The 21,246-nt window shown below is 40.5% G+C and overlaps 1 protein-coding gene across 1 annotated transcript; it reads left to right on the top strand.

Moving 5' to 3' along the window:
• The first annotated feature begins 900 nt into the window (after positions 1-900).
• RBMX2 (RNA binding motif protein X-linked 2) lies at positions 901-18,286 on the top strand. Its single transcript, XM_037059334.1, has 6 exons — positions 901-987; positions 1,215-1,330; positions 3,060-3,111; positions 13,611-13,740; positions 15,963-16,140; positions 17,049-18,286. Exons 1-6 carry the CDS (start codon positions 983-985, stop codon positions 17,537-17,539), a joined length of 972 nt encoding a protein of 323 aa, XP_036915229.1. The 5' UTR covers positions 901-982; the 3' UTR covers positions 17,540-18,286.
• Positions 18,287-21,246: the final 2,960 nt, after the last annotated feature.

Consider the following 21,246-nt stretch of genomic DNA (forward strand, 5'->3'; position numbering starts at 1 on the left):
GGGGCGTGGGCAGGGTTGGGAATATGACAGAAAGCTGTACTTGAACAAGAATTAAATAAAAAAAATTATTTAAAAAAAACCCTAAATAGGTTTGATCAGAATATCAAGTGCCCTGAGTAATTTTAAGCATTGTCTGTGAAAGGATTTTAGGCCTTTGGTGACTAGAGAAAATGATATTAAATTTAAAGTTCCCCCAAAGAGCTGTTTTTTGAAATGAGAATAAAAGGGGATAAGGAAAAAATAAAAAAATAAAAAATAAATAAATAAAATAAATAAATTCTGCCTACTGCTTAAGTGAGACAGACTATGGAAAAGGGCGAGTGTAGCAACTCTCACACAAAACAATGTATTCGAGTAAGCCTGTAAAAGCCGAGTGGTCCATTACCTATGCTTTGGAATTGAGGAACAGAAAAGATTTACCCTCTCACATATCATTTTTACTTTTCTGCTGTGAATTCTGAACTACTGTGAGTGATGAGTGTGTGTGTGTGTGTGTCGGGAGCGGGGCGGGGGCGGGGGTTAGCCTGAATGGGGATTTGCACCGGGAGGGAAGGCTGGGAGTAAAGTCGTTATATCAGGCGCCTTTTTCAAACATTCATTCACCAAACATTTAGAGTTAACCCAATCACTGCTAGGCATCGCCCAGGAACTGGGGGTTTTGTAGTGCGCCAGGCTCACACCCTGCCCCATTTCACAGAGAAAGGTAGCTAGGTAGCAGAGGAAAATTTACTGGAAGAGCTAATTCAAACTCCACCCTGCCGCTTGAAGAACGTAGCCGCTTCAAGAAGTATTGCGCAGGCGTCGTGCCCTTGGGCCGCGGGGCTAACGCGAGCGGTGAAAGAGGCGCGGAGCACTTCCGGCGCGGAGCACTTCCGGCGCGGAACGAGCTACGCAAAGTTAACGGGTGCGCCACGCCAGGGCTGCGCGTGCGCCTTGCAGCCACGCCCATAGGAAATATCGTCTTGAGCGCGAACCCGAGGAGATGAAGTAAGGCCTCCACTTCTTTTAAGGGGGGGGCAGTGGTGAGCTGTGGGGACGGTGAGGGTCGGTTGGGGGTGGGCCGCTGGGAGTGACCCACTGGGTTGATGTGGTAGATCATTCATCCGGCCGAGGGGCGGGAGTGGCTCGAAGAGGAGAAAATTAGACTCCTAGTTTTGCTCTCCTTGCCCCAGGCCAGGCCGCACTTACTTGTCCATTTTTCCGCCCCCGTGCAGCCCTTTAACTAAAGTGAAGCTGATCAATGAGCTGAATGAACGTGAGGTCCAGCTCGGTGTGGCAGATGAGGTGTCTTGGCACTCCGAGTACAAGGACAGCGCCTGGATCTTCCTAGGTGAGGTTCCCCTCTTTCGTAGTGCTCCTCGTTCTCTCCTGCCCTGCTTCGTAACATTTCAGTTTTTCTGCTCTTCGTTCTTCCTGACATTCATCACCCACTTTTGTTTCTGCTGTCTGCCCATGAATCTGTTTTCCATCTCTTTTCTCCCTCATGTCTAGTTTGCTCTGCCTACCAAATCAGTGGTCTCATAGTTATAGTCTGCTATTTACTGTACCAAGAATTTTGCCACTTTGTTTCTCAGACTGTTAATATTTTTATAGCTTTTTATTTTGCAGTTACAAAAATAATGTACAGATGTTATACATCTGTACAGTTGTTGTACGATATTATATTAGTTTTAGGTGTACAACATAGTGATTAGATGTTTATATAATTTACAAAGTGATCACCTGGTTAAGTCTGCTACCCATCCAACACTGTACATAGTTATTACAATATTATTGACTATATTCCCTATGCTGTCCTTCATGTCCGGGTGACTGTTTTGTAACTACCAACTTGTACTTACTTGTTTTTTTAAGGTTTTATTGATTAGTTTTTAGAGGGAGGGGAAGGGAGGGAAACATTAATGTGTGGTTGCCTCTTGGGCGCCCCCTACTGAGGACCTGACTGGCAACCCAAGCATGTGCCCTGACTGGGAATCAAATTGGTGACCCTTTAGTTCACAGGTCAGCACTCAATCCAGTGAGCCAGACCAGCCAGGGGACAATTTGTACATCTTAATCCCTTCACCTTTTTCCTCCCATTCCCCAACTTCCCTCCACTCTGGCAACCATCAGTGTGTTCTCTGTATCTAGGAATTTTTCTGTTTTGTTTGTCCATTTGCTGTTTATATCCCACATATAAGTGAAATCATATGGCGTTTGTCTTTCTTTGTCTGATATCATTATCATCATCCCCTTCCCCTCATACAGCTGAGGAAACTGAGGCACTGAGAAGTTAATGGACTTTTTAAGGTCAAATAGCTAGTAAGTGAAATATCCAGAACTATGGGATTCTAGAACTCATGGTCTTAACCACTATCACATATTACTGTTAATTGCCCCCCACCTCCATCCCCTTCCTTCAGAATTAATTTTCCTCATCTGATTAGCTGCTGCCTTCTGTCCATGGTCATATTACCATCTGTACATTCACTTTGTGTCACATCCAGTAATTTGACAGCTTATTCAAGGAGACAGTTGCATCAGTCATGGTGCTAGGCACATTATATTCATTGTTTTATTTAATTTTTATAACAATTCTGTGAGGTAAGTATTCATATCCCCACTTTACAGGTGAGGAAGGAAACATTTGCAGGGGAACTTATTTTCTGTGAAATGCTTAACAATTGTCTGTATAAAATACTTAGTCTGTGTGAGGTGGAGTTAGTATTTGCATATTTAAAGTGATTTTGGATCTTACTGGTGAATTTTTGAGTAAAGAGCAGGCGAGTTCAAGATATGTTTGTGGGAAGAGAATTTTGTGCTGAAAACAGTCTGCTTTGTCCATAGAAGTTTAGGTATGAGGAGGATTAGTTTGGTAGTGGTGACCTTTCCACTCACTCACCCCATGTTTGTACTATTGTTGCAGTGTATATATGCTTCTGTCATTGCATCACACTGTTAGTTCTCTGAGGGCAGGTCCTATGGCTTACTCTTGTTTGCACTCTCTGCACTTGGCTTCATGCGTGGTATGTTATAGATACTTGGTGTTTGTAGAACTGAAATGTGGTTTTCTCTTTTAGGAGGACTTCCTTATGAACTGACTGAAGGGGACATCATCTGTGTGTTCTCACAGTAAGTCCCCTTTCATTTCCTGCCTTCAATGTTGTCAGAGTATTTTACTTCCATAATGCTTTTTTGTGGCATCACAAAAGCCATTTATTTTAGTTCTAGGCTGACTGGCATGCCTGCATGGGGAGGGCTGGAGCTTCTACTCTAGTCTAGGTCAGTCACAGGACGTGGTTCTAGAATTCTTCCAATGTGCAAAATCCAAGAAATTGGATGTTTTGGGAGGCAGTTTGGGGAATTTTGGTCTATTTTTACGGGGGATTGTTTTTTACTGTTGTTTTCACTGGGGATTGTTCAGCATGAGCCTATACTGAAACAGATTGCCACTCCCACGAAGATACTACCAATCTTCCTCAGACTCCTACAAACTAGGAGTAACTAACTCATGGTGACAGGGTGCTTCTGGGTGCACACCTTTGTGGCCTTGTAGAATTGGGGGCAAAGCACTGAGTAACTGGTGGGAAAAAAGCAAAAGGTTTAGGCAGTTGTTTGCTTTCTTTGTTTCTAAATGAGTGTATGGTTGGTGAGCAGAACTGATCTCTTTACCCAGAGGCTGAGAATCACTGGCTGATGAAGAACACAAATGAATAGAAGAACCTCATGGTCTTCATTCTATGAGATGATAGCAGCAGCACTGGGTGGGACGGGGACTTGGCAGCTCACAGTGATAGTGGCAACTGGTAGAAGAGGGGCTGGGTATAACCCTAGAGCTACACAGAGTGATTAGAAAGTTCATAGGGCCAGAGGGCCTCGGCAGCTCACAAGAGCAGAGGGCTATGGCTTCTGGGTTGTGAGGCCACAGGAACAGAGGACTGTTGCAGAGAATTTGGATAGCATGTACAGGCAGAGGACCATGGCAAACAGGGTGTAGCAGGTTTTCTGATTATCAAAGTATGTATAGTCATTATAGAAAGTTTGGTGAAAAGAAAAGGTATAAAGAAGAAAATAAAATGTACTTTAATGAAAACTGTTAACAATTTGGTGTACTTCTTTATCATCTTTTTAAAAATGTTGGGCATAATTTTCAATATTTTGCTGTTACAAAATTTATATTGCCACGTTCATTGTGTTACCTACATCTTTGTATGCATTCCTGATGGTTTCCTTGGTGAAATCACTGGATCCAGACATCAGCATTTTTAAGATGTTTTAAAACATTGCCATATTGCTTTCTGAAAAGGTTATATCAGTTTCCACGCTCACTAGAATGCTCATTTTTCTGACTCCTAACCAGCAACGGTTATCTTAAAAAAATACTTGCCATATGGCTTCTTATTTTATTTTACTTTGCCTTTATTTCATCATCAGTGAGGTAGAACATTTTTTCATAGATTTACAAGCCATTATTATTTCTTTTTTGTCAATTGTCTATTCATATCCTTTGCCTATTTTTTTCTACTGGTGTGTTCTTCATTTTCTTATTGGCTTTACAAGAGTCCTTCATTTATTAAGGATATTAACTTTGTTATAACACTTTGTCATGCATTGTATTACTGTGGACTTGTTTTTTGAACATTTGGTGTGTTACACTGCAGTGCCGTCATTATTATTTCTTGATGCACAAATTGTTCCAATTTGGTCTATTATGAGTCCTTTCAAGCCAGCTCCTATAATCTTCTTTCTTTAACATTTTCATTTGAAATAATTTCAGGCTTCAAACTGCAAAGATATAAAATGGTATAAAGAATACCTTTATCCCTTTTCCCCAGAGCCCCCAGATGTTAGCATTTTACCATGTTTTCTTTATTGTTACTTCTCTTCATGGATACATATTTTTTTTTTCTGAACCATTTGAGAGTCAGCTGCAGACCTGATGCCCATTGATCTCTAAATTCTTCAATATGTATTTTCCCAAAACAAGGACATTCTCTGGTTTAATCTCAGTGTAGTGATCTAATTCAGGACACCAACACTGATAAAATAGTATTATCTATAAACTTTATTCAACTTGACCAGTTATCCTGATAATGTCCTTTATAGCAAAAGGAAAAAAAAATAGCTTTCTGATCCTTAAACTGTGAAGTAAATTGCAAATAATATTTTCTCCTAGTTTGTCATTTGTCTTCATACTTTGCTTATTATGATTTTATGCTATGCAGAATTATTATTTTTATTTTATATATTCATATTTGTAAATTATCTGATGGTAAAGTGGACTTTTTAGGAGGTGTACAGTCCTATGAGTTTTAATACAGGAAAGATTTGTGTGATTATTTCCACAATTAGAATGGAGAACAGTTCCCAAAATTCCCTCATGCTGTCACTTTATAGTCTCCCCCTCTGGTATTTTATGTGGTCAAATTTATGTGGTCTTTTTTAATTGCTTCTGGTTTTAGAGTCATAATTAGAAAGTATTTCTCCCTACCCACCCATCTGTGTTCTTGTGTAGTACTTATATGGTTTCAATTTCATACATTGAACTCTCTGATCCATTTAGAGTTATTTTGATATATAGTGTGAGATATGGATCCAATTTCTTGTTCTGTTTTTTTTTCCAAATGGGTATCCAGTTGTTCCAACAATATTTGTAAAAGTGCCTGTATTTTCCCCCCAACAAATCGGGATGTCATCCTTATCATATATTATTTTTCCATAAATACCTAAGTCTGTCTCTTGGTTTCATATTCTGTTTTATTGGTCTCTCTGTCTCTTCATGTGCCAGTACCACACTAATTAATCAAAGAAACTTTGCAGTGTGTATAATATCTGGGAGAGTTACTCCTCCATACTTTTTAAAAGTTTTTCCAGCTATTCTGTTAATTTTTCCATAATAACTTTAGAATCAACTTATCCAGCTCCAGGGGGAAAACACAACTTGTATTTAAAATTGGAATTATATTAGATTTCAGTATTAACTTTGGGGAAGATTTTGATATCTTTATGATGTTGACTCATACTATACAAGAACAAGGGATGTCTTTATATTTGTTTAAACATATATTTGTATCTTTCAGCAGTTTAAAAAATTTTCTTTAGCCCTGGTTGGTGTAGCTCAGTGGATTGAGTGTGGGCTGTTAACCAAGGGGTTGCCAGTTCGATTCCCAGTCAAGGCACATGCCTGGGTTGCGGGCCAGGTCCCCAGTGGGGGCTACGTGAGAGGCAACGACACATTGATGTTTCTCTAACCCTCTTTCTCTTTTCCTTTCCCTCTCTCTAAAAATAAATAAAATCTTTAATTTTTCTTCTTTATATAGGCTTTGTACATTGATTATATGTTTTAATATTGATCTAATCTGATAGTTGCTTATATGAAGAAGATGGTTTATTTTTGCTAACTTCATATCCTGGCACCTTACTGAATTGTTATACTCTTTGTTTTTATCATTGCTTATCATTGATTCTCTTGGGTTTTCTATACTACTACTATATGTAATCTTAAAACAGAGATAATTTTACTACTTTTTTCATTTCTTATCTGTTTTCTACTAATTGCATTGGCTAATACCCACAGTGTTAAATAGTGTTAAATAGTTCCTGATCTTCGTTGAATCATCTCTAGTAATTTCTGTTAAGTAAGATGCTAGATTTCACGCCCAGGTGTGTGTATGTGATCATGTTATATAATGTATCCATCAATTCCCATTTTAATTTTATGGCTTATTTTTAAATTTGTGATGCTTTAAATTATGTGGAATTTATTTTTGGATAAGGAGTAAGGTAAAATTTTATTGACTCTCATCTGCTTTCCTTAGATTTGCTTTCTTTTATATTCATTTTTCCTTTTTTAACAGTGAACTTCTTTAAGCTTCCAGATTTTCTTTTTTCATTTTAATTTTAATTTTTAAAATTATTGTTCAAGTACAATTTTCTGACTTTTACTCCCATCCCAGCCCACCGCCCCCCAGTGCTCCCCACCTCCCTCCCATTTTCACCCCCCCCCTTAGTTGTTGTCCATGTGTCCTTTATGCTTGTTCCTGTGAATCCTTCCCCTTTTCCCCTGAAATTCCCTCCCCTCTCCCCTCTGGTCACTGTCCCCCTGTTCTGTATTTTAGTGTCTTTGGTCATATTTTGCTTGCTTGTTTGTTTTGTTGTTTAGCTTCCTTTTAAATGTGATATCATATGTATTTTTCTTTCAACACCTGGCTTATTTGACTCAGCATAATGCCTTCCAGTTCCATCCATGATGTTGCAAAGGGTAGGAGCTCCTTCTTTCTTTCTGCTGTATAGAATTCCATTGTGTAAATGTACCATAATCTTTTGATCCATTCATTTACTGACAGGCACCTAGGTTGCTTCCAACTCTTGGCTATCTTAAATTGTGCTGGTAAGAACATTGGGGTGCATAGGTTCTTTTGGATTGGTGTTTTAGGGTTCTTAGGATATAATCCGAGCAGTGGAGTTGCTAGGTCAAAAGGCAGGTCCATTTTTAGTTTTCTGAGAAAATCCCATACTGTTTTCCATAATGCTTGTACCAGTCTGCAATCCCACCAACAATGGATTAGGGTCCCATCTTCTCCACAACCTCTCCAACACTTGTTGTTTGTTGCTTTGTTTATGATGGCCATTCTAACTGGTGTAAAGTGGATCTCATTGTGGTTTTAATTTGCATATCTCTGATAGCTAGTGATATTGAGCATCTTTTCATGTGTCTCTGGATCTTCTGTATGTCCTCCTTGCAGAAGTGTCTGCTCAAGTCCTTTGCCCACTTTTTAATTGGGTTGCTTGTCTTCTTAGAGTGGAGTCGTGTAAGTTCTTTGTATATTTTGGAAATTAAACCCTTGTCTGAGGTATCATTGGCAAATATGTTTTCCCATACAGTTGGTTGTCTTTTTATTTTCATGCTGTTTTCTTTAGCTGTGCAGAAGCTTTTAATTTTGATGAGATCCCATTTGTTTATTCTTTCCTTTATGTCCCTTACTCTAGGGGACCTATCAGTAAAAAAGTTGCTGCGTGAAATATCTGAGATTTTCTTGCCAATGTTCTCCTCTAGGACTTTAATGGTGTCACGGCTTATATTTAAGTCTTCCATCCACCTTGAATTTATTTTGGTGTATGGTGTAAGTTGGTGCTGGAGTTTCCTTTCTTCTTTTTTTTTTTTTTTTTTTGCATGTAGCTGTTCAGTTCTCCCAACACTATTTGTTGAAGAGGCTATCTTTACTCCATTTTATGTTGCTGCCCCCTTTGTGGAATATTAATTGGCCGTAGAGATTTGTGTTTATTGCTGGGCTCTCTGTTGTGTTCCATTGGTCTATGTGCCTGTTTATGCCAGTACCATGCTGTTTTGATTACAGTTGCCTTGTACTATAGTTTGGTATCAGGTATTGTGATTCCCTCCTACTTTGTTCTTCTTTCTCAAAATTGTAGCTGCTATTTGGGGTCATTTATGATTCCATATAAATTTTTGAAGTGTTTGTTCTATGTCTGTGAAGTATGTCATTGGTACTTTAGTAGGTATTGCATTGAATCTGTAAATTGCTTTGGGTAGTATGGACATTTTGATGATGTTAATTCTTCCAATCCATGAACATGGTATATGTCTCCATTTGTTTGTGTCTTCCTTGATTTTTTTTCTTCAGTGCTGTGTAGTTTTCTGCATACAGGTCTTTTACATCCTTGGTTAGGTTTATTCCTAGGTATTTTATTTTTGTTTTTGCTATGTAGAATGGGATTTTTTTCTTTATTTATGCATCTGGCATTTCATTGTTGGTACACAAAAATGCCTTTGATTTCTGGATATTGACTTTCTAACCTGCTGTTTTGCCAAAATCATTTATTAGGTCAAGCAGGTTTGGGGTAGAGTCTATAGGATTTTCCTTGTACACTATAATGTCATCTGCAAACAGTGACAGTTTTTTTTCCTCCTTTCTGACTTGGATGCCTTTTATTTCCTTTTCTTGTCTGATCACTGTGGCTAAAACTTCCAATACTGTATTGAATAGAAGTGGTCAAAGTGGACAACTTTGTCCACTTTGTCTTCTTCCTGATCTCAGAGGAAAAGCTTTTAGTTTTTGCCTGTTGAGTATGATGTTGGCTGTAGGTCTTTCATATATGGCCTTTATTATATTGAGGAATGATCCCTCTATTGCCACTTTGCTGAGTGTTTTTATCATGAATGGATGGTGTACCTTAAAAAGCTTTTTTTGCATCTATTGATATGACCATGTGGTTTTTGTACTTGCTTTTGTTTATGTGATGTATTACATTTACTGATTTGTGAATATTGAACCATCCTTGCATCCCTGGGATGAATCCCACTTGATCATGCTGTATGATCTTTTAAATATATTTTTGGATGTGGTTTTCCAATGTTTTGTTGAGGATTTTAGCGTCTATGTTCATCAGCAATAGCAATATTGGCCTGAAGTTTTCTTTCTTTGTTGTATCTTTATCTGGCTTTTGGAATTAGGATGATGCTGGCTTCATACAAAGAGTTTGGGAGTCTTCTATCATTTTGGATTTTTTGGAATAGTCTGGAAAGAATAGGGGTTAGCTCTTCTTTAAATGCTTTGTAGAATTCTCCTGTGAAACCATCTGTTCCAGGGCTTTTGTGGGTCAGGAGATTTTTGATTACTGCTTCAAGGGCATTTGCTGTTATTGGTCTATTCAGGCATTCTGCTTCTTCTTCATTGAGTTTTGGAAGATTTTATTTTTCTAGAAATTTGTCCATTTCACCTAAGTTTTCAAATTTCTTGGCATAAAGTTCTTCATAGTAATTTCTTACAATCCCTTCTATTTCTGTGGTATCAGTTGTAATCTCTCCTCTTTCATTTCTGATTATATTTATTTGGGTCCTCTCTCTTTTTTTCTTGATGAGCCTGCCGAAAGGCGTGTCTATTTTGTTTATTTTTTCAAAGAACCAGCTCCTGGATTCATTGATTTTTAGAATTGTGCTTTTAGTCCCTATGTCATTTAATTCTGCTCTGATCTTGGTTATTTCCTTCCTTCTACTTGCTCTGGGCTCTCTTTGTTGTTCAAACAAATCTCAGATATTGTTGTTGTTCCTCAAATTCTTGTAGGTGTAGGGTTAGGTTGTTTGTTTGAAATGTTTCTATCTTCTTTAGGTAGGCCTGTATGGCTATGAGCTTCCCTCTCAGGACTGCCTTGGCCGTGTCCCATAAGTTTTGGGTTGTTGTGAGTTCATTTTCATTTGTTTCCAGAAATTTTTGATTTCTTCTCTAATTTCATTCTTTACCCATTTGTTGTTTAATAGCATGCTATTCAATCTCCGTGATTTTGAATGTTTTGGGTCTTGGGGTTAGTTTCCGGTTTCAGTCCCTTGTGATTGGAGAAAATGCTTGGGGTGATTTCAATTTTCTTAAATTTGTTGAGGCTTGTTTTGTGTCCTATCATGTGGTCTATCTTCAAAAATGTTCCGTGTGTATTTGAAAAGAATGTGTATTTAGCTTCTTTGGGATGAAGGGCTCTATATATATCAGTCAAGTCCATTTCATCTAGGGTGTTGTTTAGTGCAGCTATATTTTTGTTGATATTTTGTTTGGAAGATCTGTCCATTTTTGGCAGTGGGGTGTTAAAATCCCCTACTATAATTGTGTTGCTGTCAATGTCTTTCTTGAAGTCCTCTAGGATTTTTTCTTATATATTTGGGTGCTCCTATGTTGGGTGCATATATATTTACAATGTTTGTGTCTTCTTGGTGGATTCTTCCCTTGAGTATTATGAAGTGACCTTCTGGGTCTCTCTTTATGGCCCTTTTTAAAAACTGTATATTTTATTTATTTATTTTCATAGAGAGGGGACGGGAAGGAGAGAGGGAGAGAAATATCAATGTGGGGTTGCATCTCATTTGTCCCCCACTGGGAACTGGCCTGCAACCTAGGCATGTACCCTGACTGGGAATCGAACCGCAATCCTTTGCTTCCCAGGCCCGCACTCAATCCACTGAGCTACAGCAGCCAGTGCTATGGCACTTTTTTTGAAGACTGTTTTGTCTGAGATGGGTATTGGTACCCCGCCTGTTTTTCCCTGGCCGTTTGCTTGGAAAATTTGTTTCCAGCCCCTCACTTTTAGTAGCGTACAGATTTTTCTTGAGTGTTGTTGTAGCTATATCCCATAACTTTTGGTATATATTATTATTCTAATTTTTGTAATTTTCTAAACAGTCTGTCACTGGCTTTTTCTTTTTTGTATTTCATTTTCTCTTTCATTCATTTGATAACCGGGATAGTAGGTTTCAGGTTCTCAGTTTATTTTGAGGCCTGTGCTGTACTCAATTTTAATACATGTGTCATAGATTCTTGAGAAGAAGAATATATTTTAAAATATATTTTATTGATTATGCTACTATAGTTGTCCCATTTTCTAACCTGCACACCCTCTCCCACCCACATTCCCTCCTTTAGTTCATGTCCATGTGTTATAAGTTCTTTAGCTTCTACATTTCCCATACTATTCTTGCCTTCCCCATCTTATTTTCTACCTACCATCAATGCTACTTGTTCTCTGTACCTTTTCCCCCTCTCTCCCCTCCCATTCCCCTGTTGCTAACCCTCCATGTGATCTCCATATCTGTGGTTCTGTTCCTGTTCTAGTTGTTTCCTTAGTTTTTGTTTTTGTTTTAGGTGTGGTTGTTAATAATTTTGAGTTTGCTGTCATTTTACTATACATGTTTTTTATCTTCTTTTTCTTAGATAAGTCCCTTTAATATTTCATAAAATAAAGGCTTGGTGATGATGAACTCCTTTAACTTGACTTTACCTGAGAAGCACTTTATCTGCCCTTCCATTCCAAATGAAAGCTTTGCTGGATAAAGCAATCTTGGATGTAGGTCTTTGCCTGTCATGACTTGGAATACTTCTTTTCCGGCCCCTTCTTGCCTATAAGGTCTCTTTTGAGAAAGCAGCTGACAATCTGATGGGAACTCCTTTGTAGGTGACTGTCCCCTTATCTCTTGATGCTTCTAGGATTCTCTCCTTCATTTTCATCTTGGCTAATGTAATTATGATGTGCCTTGGTGTGTTCCTCTTTGGGCCCACTTTCTTTGGGACTCTCTGAGCTTCCTGGACTTCCTAGAAGTCTATTTCCTTTGCCAGATTGGGGAAGTTCTCCTTTATTATTTGTTCAAATAAGTTTTCCAGTTGTTGCTTTTCTTCTTCCCCTTCTGGTACCCCTATAATTCGGATATTGGTATGTTTAAAGATGTCCTCAAGGTTCCTAAGCCTCTCCTCATTTTTTTGAATTCTTGTTTATTTAATTCTTTTCTGTTTGGTTATTTTTTTCTTCCTTCTGGTCCACCCCATTAATTTGAGTCCCAGTTTACTTCCCATCACTATTGGTTCCCTGTGCATTTTCCTTCGTTTCACTTACCATAACCTTCATTTTGTCATCTAATTTGTGACTAAATTCAACCAATTCTGTGAGTATCCTAGTCACCCGTGTTTTCAACTATGCACCTGATAGGTTGGCTATCTTTTCTTTGCTTAGTTGCATTTGCCCTGGAGCTTTGATCTTTTCTTCCCTTTGGGCCTTTTATTTGGGGGGGTCTTACCTCACCTGTTATGTAGTAAGGGGCGGAACCTTAGGTGTTCACCAGGGCAGGGCAACCCACAGCTCTGAGTTGTGATGCGGTATGTGGGGGCAGGATCTAAGAGGGAACAATGGCGCTTGTTCTGCTCTCAGTTGGATTCCAGTCCCTTTTGCTGCTTCCCCCAAGCAAACTGGGCCTTACTGGTGCTGATTCCCATGTGGGTGGGCTTGTGTACATTCTAGGACCCTGTGGGTCTCTCCAGCAAACCCTCCTGTGAGGCCAGGAGTCCCTTCTAGCACCCCAATCCCCACAGGCATTTTCAGTTGTTTTGATGCTCTATTTCCCTGCGCTGGTACCCTGGGTGTCATGGCCCATCTTGCTCCCCAGCTTCACCTGGTCCACCAGGTCTGGATGAATGTGTCCATTCCAACTCCTTGGTTGTTGGACCTCCACACAGTTCAGTTCTCTGTCAGTTCTGGTTGCCATCCTGTTTCCACATTGTTTCCTTCCCCATCCTGGTCATGCAAGGAGGCACAGTGTGTCCACCCACGCCTCCATCCTGGCCAGAAGTCAAGAAAGTGTTTTTTTATAAGATTCAAATACATCTCTATATCTACTAGTCTGACAGTAATATATATTAACACTTTAATTATTATAGTATTAATTATATGTGTATTTGTATTTCTATTACGTAATTATATATTATATTAATTCCTCTGACCTAATTTTTGCAACTTTGTGTTATAAAGTAGTATGTGAAAATCTCATAATTTCACTTAGTTTCTCTTTGTATTTCTAATAGCTTTTTAATTAAAATTTTATTTTTTAATTTATATATAAAATTTCATGACTTTCACTTTTGTTTTAGGACCTTTTGGGGGGGCTTGGATTTATTTTTTATTTTCATTGGGTGTTCTTGTTATATATTTATCTAATTTTTTATTTTTAACCTTTTTATATAATCTTGTTTTAGATGTTTTTCCTGTGCAAAGTATATTATTTGAATTTTGTTTTGTCATCCAATCTGAAAGTTTTTGCATTTTAAACCAATAGTATTTTTATTCTTTTATAAAATAAATAGATATGGGGAGATTGTTAACATTAATCTGGTACGGGACAAGAAGACTGGCAAATCCAAAGGATTCTGTTTCCTCTGCTATGAAGACCAGAGGAGCACAATTCTGGCCGTGGACAATTTTAATGGAATCAAGGTGAGTGTTCTTACTAAGCAGAATTTAGCTAGACTTTTATTGTACAATGGTGTGGTTTCATTTTTCACCTAATCTCCACAGGCTCAAGTACAGTACTGGTCAGCTGAGTATGTTGTGAGGGTTGTAGAGTTGTGGGGACATACTGACTAGTAAATAATCCTAGGATGTAATTCTACTTGCTCATGACCTTCCATCCTATTCCTTTTCCCCTTAATTTCCCTATCTCTTAACAACTATTTTTCTAGGAGCCTAGGAACTATGCCTCCTCTCCTCCCATCCTCCCAACCCCCGCCTCTATTTCTTACCTTTTCATCCTTAATATTCCACTCTTACCTCTGGTTTGTTGGAGAACAAAGAGACTAGCAGAACACTGCTCTTCCATGTGGTCCAGTGTCAGGATATTTAGAGTTCTATCATGGCTTCATGACCTAGGACAGTTCTGTGTGTTTGTCATACGTGTCCACAGACTTAGCAATCAGTACTAGGCCTTGGATAGTCTCTAGTTAAAATCTGATGACAAAGTCTACAAAAGTAACTCATTCTAAAGTTTTCTCTCCTCTGTCCCCAATAAATTCAACCTTTGTCAGTGAGACTTTGGGCTAAGAAAAAGGAATGGGTAAAGTTGGGCTTATGTGTGTTCCACAGAGTCCCTGTACTCATTGAGGTAAAGCTCTGAAGCTGAACAAGCATTGTGTCAGGCCAGGAGGTGACTGTAGAGTTGGAGAGTTTGTCTGTGATTGCACAGTGTGGAACAGTTGGAGACTATTAAACAGGGTGGAACAGGTTTTCAGACTTGCTTTTTAAAAAAATCCTCACCTGAGAGCTTTTTAAAAATATTTTATTTATTTATCTTTAGAGGGGAAGGGAAGGAGAGAGGAAGAGAAATATCAATATATGGTCCTCTCGTGTGTCCCCTCTCGTGTGTCCCCTCTCATGTGTCCCCTGCTGGGAACTGGCCTGCAACCCAGGCATGTGCCCTGACTGGGAATTTAACCTCGATCCTTTGGTTTGCAGGCCCGCACTCAGTCCACTGAGCTATGCCAGCCAGGGCTTGAGAACGTTTTTCATTGCTTCTAGAGAGAGGGGAAGGGAGGAACATTGATGTAAGACAGAAACATTGATTGGTTGCCTCCTGTATGCACCTGGACCAGGGATTGAACCACAGCCTGGATATGTGCTCTGACCGGGAATTGAACCCACAACCTTTTGGTTATAGGACAGTGCTCCAACAAACTGAGCCACACCGGCCAGGGCAAAGCTTGATTTTTAAGAGAGCCAGCAGTCAAAGGGAATCACCATAAAAGGAGGGTTTTCAAGATGTTTTTAAATGAGGAATAGGGAAGATGACAGGAGCTGCTTGGGCCCAAGGTAAGAATAAAAATAAGCTCTTGTATTAGAAGTATAAAAGCCAGGCTTTTGAAATATCAGATGGCTTTGCCTGTAGAATAAATCAGTATCTGCCTGAATGTTTTTAAGTGAGGGGAAATTTTTTTCTTTTTTTCTTTTTTTTGCTCACCTGGAGAGTGTGATTCACATTGAAAGTATCAGTGTGAGCCAGTTGTTTTCGGAGGGTTGGGATGGAGCAAGGTGTGAGGATTTAAGAAAAAAAGACAGTGGCCTTTTCAGTACTGGATGAATTAACCAAGTGATTAAATATAGCTTGAAAAAAAGAAAAGACAAAATAAGACAGTGGTCTTTCTTGATTCCTTCCCCCCTCCCACTTGTTGGTCTACCTTGGCCTCATCCTAATTGCTGTGTTGAGGAAGCAACTGTAGTACTGGGTTCGATTTCAAGATTTCTTCTAGCTGCTAAGGTATATTTCACTATAAATTAATGTTACAGATTGAGGCTAATTAACTGTTTGTGCATCGAAATTATCACACTTTCCTCTGTTGCTTGTGGACAGAACTTCCCAGTCTTTTTCATTTCATGGCGCATGTAAAACCTGAAGATATTAGTATGGCACCCTGGGGTAAGTTGTGGAGGCTACCTACTGCAACTGCCTCATGGCTCCAGCTGCCCCAAGCCCCCACCTGGCTGTCTTGAGAGCTGAGAAAACTAATATCTAGGTATGTGCTGTGACACACGGGTTAGGTCTGTTCTATAGATTTTCCCTGAAATAGAATAGCAGGAAGATCATGGGTGTAGTTCATACTATGGCTCTCTGCAACTGGGTTCATGTAGTTTGATAAGACGACTGAAGCGTTGCCTGTCTATCTTAGATCAAAGGAAGAACTATCCGAGTAGATCATGTGTCTAACTATCGAGCTCCTAAGGACTCAGAAGATATGGATACTGTGACCAAAGAGCTCCTGAATAAGGGCTGTGGGGCTCGCACCCCCTCAGAGAACTCATCTGAGGGCTCTGAAGATGAAAAACCCACCAAGAAACACAAAAAAGGTAAAGTGTTAGGACATAAGAGGAGATTCTGGGTAGTGTTAGTTTTTGGTCTTCCTAGCATTTACTGAGACTTGATAGTCAATTCTTAAGTGTGGAGGAGGGGAAGGTGTGGGGAACCTTACTTGAATGGGGAAAGCAGAGGTAGTTTCAGCAGAAGGCTAATATTATGGGTTGCATTGTGTCCCTTAAAATTCATACACTGAAGTCCTAACCTCTAGTACCCCAGAAAGCTACTGTATTTGGAAGTAGGGACTTTTAAGAGGTAATTTAAGTGTAGGAATTGCCTTATATAGCAGCTTGGCATGTCAGGGGTGACGGATTGAACTTGGCTTCTCAGAGGCACTCCTCTGGCAGGTTAGACTATCACACTACTGCCAAGGATACTTTCCTTTTGCATAGCCTCCATCTCCTCCATTTGCCTTAAAGAAAAAGATTTTATTTATTTTTTAGAGAGAGGGGAAGGGAGGGAGAAAGAGAGGGAGAAAAACATCAGTGTGTGATTGCCTCTTGTGCACCTCCTACTGGGGACCTGGACTGCAACCCAGGCATGTGTCCTGAATGGGAATTGAACCAGTGACCCTTTAGTTCACAGGCCAGTGCTCAATCTACTGAGCCACACCAGCCAGGGCTACATTTGCCTTCTCTTTCTGTGTTTTTTTAGAAGTCATGGTGGGGTTGAAACATTTATTTTTAATTATTTTTCTTTTCACCTAATAGTTTTTATTATGTCTGGAATCACATGCATTCATTATATAATGAGGAGAGTTTGAATTTAGGGATTGTATCCTCTGCTGAAAAGAGTTTGCAAAAAATCCTGCTTGGTATGAATTAAACTTAAGAGTGTTTAAACACTTTACTATAGATCGATCCATTTTCCTTTTCTTGATTGCATCCCTTTCTTTCTCCAGACAAAAAGGAAAAAAAGAAGAGGAAGAAAGACAAAGAGAAGATCAATCGGGAGGTACTGGTAGAGCAGCCAGCCTCCTCTTCAACTCCTGGAAGCAAGACAATAAAGGAGAAGGATGACCCTGGCTCTAAAAAGCACAGCAGCAAGAACTCAGAGAGGGGTCAGAAGCCAGAGTCCAGGGAGGTGCGGAAGCACCACCTCAGTTCCCCTGAAGTCAGGACAGCCTGTCGAGGGGGAGCAGAGGACCGGGAGAGGGAGCTGAAGAAGGAGAAGCCTAAGCATGAGCACAAGTCCTCAAGCAGGAGGGAAGAAAGAGAAGAAAAAAACAGGGATAGGGACAGAGGTCGAAGCTCAGATACACATTCTAGCTGGCACGAGGGACATAGCCGTAGAAGTAGAAGTAGGAGCCGAGATAAATCCCATAGGCCTAAAAAGGCACGGCACTCCCGAGACCCAGACCCCTTGAATCCCAGTGACCGCAAACATCACTGAAGCTGCAGCTACTTGATAGAATTAAAATGAACTGCATTTTTAAAAGGCAGTCAGATTCAATTACACTTTTACTGTTTCTGTGTGTAAAATCTCTGAGACTACATTCTTTCATCCCTTGAGTATTACAGTCATTGAGAGAGCTGTACTTTCAAGAGCCAGATGTCCTGGAGTTTTGAGCAAAATCCATTGTCCCTGGGGATATGCTTGGTATTTATTAGAGTATATATCCTAAAATTGGGTTCATATGTGTGGCCCTTGAATTTATGACCCCAGTTAATGATGAAATGTTCAAGAAAAGGGAAATGCCAGGTAACTCTAGAATTCTAGCCTTTATTCTAGAGGTTAAGAGCCTTTTCAGTGACCTTTCCAGTTGGCAGGTAGACCCATAGAGCAGACATGCGGCTTAACTAGGTTTAGACAGTTTGATGTGAATGTGATGATTCATGACATCAACTCGATCCCTCTCAATCCCTTCCTGTATTTGAAAATTTAAACTTTTTTTTTTGCTATTTTGGTTCATATATGTTTCTGCATTTTCCTTGCAGTTTATTTATTTATTTATTTTTATTGAGGTGAAATTTTACATGACATGAAAGTAACTATTTTAACTCCTATCTAGTTCCAAAATATTTTCATCACTCCATAATGAAATCCTGTACCCATTAAGCAGTTACTCTGTATTCCCTCCTCCTTGTCCCTGGCAACCACCAATATGCTTTCCATTTCTATGAATTTACCTACTCTACACAATTTATGTAAATGAAATTATATAACATGTGACCTTTTGTGTCTACTATGTTTTAGTATGTTTTCAAGGTTTATCCATGTTTCAGTACTTCATTTTCTATTTATGGCTGAATAAAATTTCATTGTATGGATTTACTAAATTTTGTTTCTCCATTTCTCAGTGTATGGACATTTGGGTTGGCTAGCCAGGTCGCTTTCTATGTTCCAGACATAGCAGGCTATTTTGGGGTTTACTCTGCTTTTCACGTGGCTGTTCTTGCTGGGATGGGAACACCCTGTCCACTCCATTGCCTATCTATCTGGTCTGCTTGACAGTTCTTTCCCATTTTGACAGTGTTATCATTCTGTTTTTGCAGTCAGGCATTTAGGAGTTTGGTAGGAACTAACTCACAGGATCTTAGCACACCTGCTGAATTATAAAAATTGAATTTTGGACCCTCCGAAAACAGGACTAGAGCTTTATAGTGAGTATACTAAGTTAAGTTACCTGATGCGTGTGCTTGGCTTTTAGATGTGTAAGAGTTTTTTTGTTCCTGCGGGGAGGTGGGTGGGGGAGGGTGATGCCTGCTGAGAGGGAATTGGAGGAATCTGTCAGACTCTGTAGAAAGCTGTCAGACTCTGATGTAGGTCTGACCTGTAGAGAAGAGAGGGAAGTAAAGAAAGTTGGGTAGGAAAAGTCTTAGACTGCTGTGGAATTCTAAGACTGTTTCAGCAAAACCAGTGGTGAGTCCTTGAGCCAAAGTTGCCTCAGAGGAATTCTAGATAAGCCTTGGTAAGCAGGAGTTCTTGCTGCAGAGCCTTCATCAGTCATGTGACCACTCCGCTTGTGTGTCCATCATGGCAGTTGTTTGGTAGCCATTAAAGAAGGCCTGTTCACGGCGGTAGCCATTGGCCGGCGCGTAAAGACCTTGGAGCCACGGCTGCCGCAGCAGTTGGAGCCCAGAGGCTTCGTACCATCTGTGCCCAGTGACAGGGGCATCTGCCACGGAGAACTCATCTGGAGCCCGGCAACCCTGAATAAAGTCAAGGGCAGCGGTGGTGGCGGCAGCGGCAGAGGGACGGCAGCCATTGACCGGCGCGGAAAGACCTCGGAGCTGCTGCTACCGCAGCTTCCAGGGCCCAGAGGCTTCTGTCTACGGCCAGCATCCAGGCATCTGTCACAGAGGACTCATCGGGAGCCCAGCACCTGTGAGTAAAGACAAAAGCGGCAGTGGCAGGGCCAGCTGCCCTCGGCCAGCCCAAAATGCCTCGGAGCCGCCGCTGCCGCTGCGTTAGGGGTGTAGAGGCTTCCGTCTGCGGCCAGTGCCACGGAGGACTCATAGGGAGCCCAGCACCCAGTGGAGCATTGGGCCAGCTGCGGGGTCCTTGGAAGAGCTGGCTCCCTCCCTCCCCATCTAGGTGGGGCTGGGTGGCAGAGACCTGTCTGCCTAGGTGTGCAGGGAGGGTGGCAAGGACAGGGGGGCATGTTCAGTTGCGATCTCTGTGGTCGCCAGCCCACCAACCTGCCAGCCCAGGAAATTTGAGAGGAGCATTGTCCTAACCAGTCAGGTTGGGGATTGGGCAGGGCTGAGAGGCACACTTTCTGGAGAAGTTTTTACTGGAAAGTGGACTGAGGTGTTCTCCTGTGAAGGCAGCTTGACTTGCTTCTCACACAGCAACAGGACTCAGAAGGACCAGTACCAGATCCCGTGGGACCCAGGCAGCCTGTCGGGTGGGCGGGCGCCTGCACCCCAGTCTGGTAGGCTGGCTGGTGGGCGAGTGTGCGCCTGGGCCTACAACCCAGCCCACAGAGGGGTCCTACCGAAACCAGAAAAACCGGATTGGACAGTTTGAAACCAACAAGGAAGGAGTTTTTGGTTTTTTGGTTTTTTTAAACTTTTTTAAAAACTTTTTTCAGTAATCATATATATTTTTTAATTTTATTGCTGCTGTATCTTTCAGTACTCTGTTCTTCTCCTTTCTTCTTTCCTGTTTTAGTCCTTCTTCCTTTCACCCAAAACTTACTGCTTTTTCCTCACGTCTCTCGCCCTTTTTTTGTGTGTTTGTTTGTTTGTTTGTTTGTTGCTTTCTATACCACTGTAAATACTTCACAACACATCTCTCAGGTCTTAGCCCACTTTACAGGTTCCTGAATTTTATTACTATAGTGATTAACTCTACTTGCTCACATGCTACATCTATTTACTATTCTTTACTCTCACCTTACCTCAAAATCTGACCACCCACAACCTCGCTGCTTTCTAGATACAACTCACAAGCCTTCCCTCCCCAACAAGAGACTTATCTTTCGTCTATCCTTTCTTAAAAGTGGCAAATTGGGTTGAAGATTACAGTTAACACTATATAGAGCCTAAAGATCTTCTATCTCTTCTCTACGGGCTGTGACTGTAAATATCATAAAGGACTCTCCTACTGTCATAAACCATTTTGCCTCCCCCTCCAGCTGATCGCACACACACAAAGAAAGGAGTAGGTAGAAGTGGAGAAAATCAAGATACCTGCAAGAGACTGCACCACTGAATTTCACAGGAATTCTACCACAGAAGTTCACACCATAAACTGAGGGAGTCAAAACAGATCAATTTAAGAAGCTGAAGCTAACAAGAAGAGTCTCATAAGCAATGGGAAGACAAAGAAACAATGCCCAAATGAAAGAAAAGGTGGAAGTCTAATCAATAATGTCAGATGAAAGAGAGACAAGTCAGCTATCAGATACTGAAGTCAAAGCACAAGTTATCAGGAAATTCAAAGAGTTCACAATGAGCTACCAGCAACTAGAGGGGAGCTACCAGAAACTAGAGGGGAGGTACAATGAGTTCTCTGCAAACTATATCAACATGAAAAAGGAAATAGAAACTATCAGCAAAGGTGAAGAGGAAATGAAGAATACAATTTCGGAACTGAAGAACACAGCAGAAGGAATGAAAAGTAGGATCGATAAGGCAGAAGATCGGATCAGC

This window comes from Sturnira hondurensis, unplaced genomic scaffold (genome assembly GCF_014824575.4).
Source record: "Sturnira hondurensis isolate 20B ecotype Veracruz unplaced genomic scaffold, ASM1482457v3 Scaffold0010803, whole genome shotgun sequence".
Taxonomy (NCBI): Eukaryota; Metazoa; Chordata; class Mammalia; order Chiroptera; family Phyllostomidae; genus Sturnira; species Sturnira hondurensis.

Coding starts and splice junctions, on each gene's coding strand:
- RBMX2 (XM_037059334.1), top strand. Junction 13,741..15,962: donor ACAATTTTAATGGAATCAAG/GTGAGTGTTCTT, acceptor TGTCTATCTTAG/ATCAAAGGAAGAACTATCCG. Junction 16,141..17,048: donor CACCAAGAAACACAAAAAAG/GTAAAGTGTTAG, acceptor TTCTTTCTCCAG/ACAAAAAGGAAAAAAAGAAG.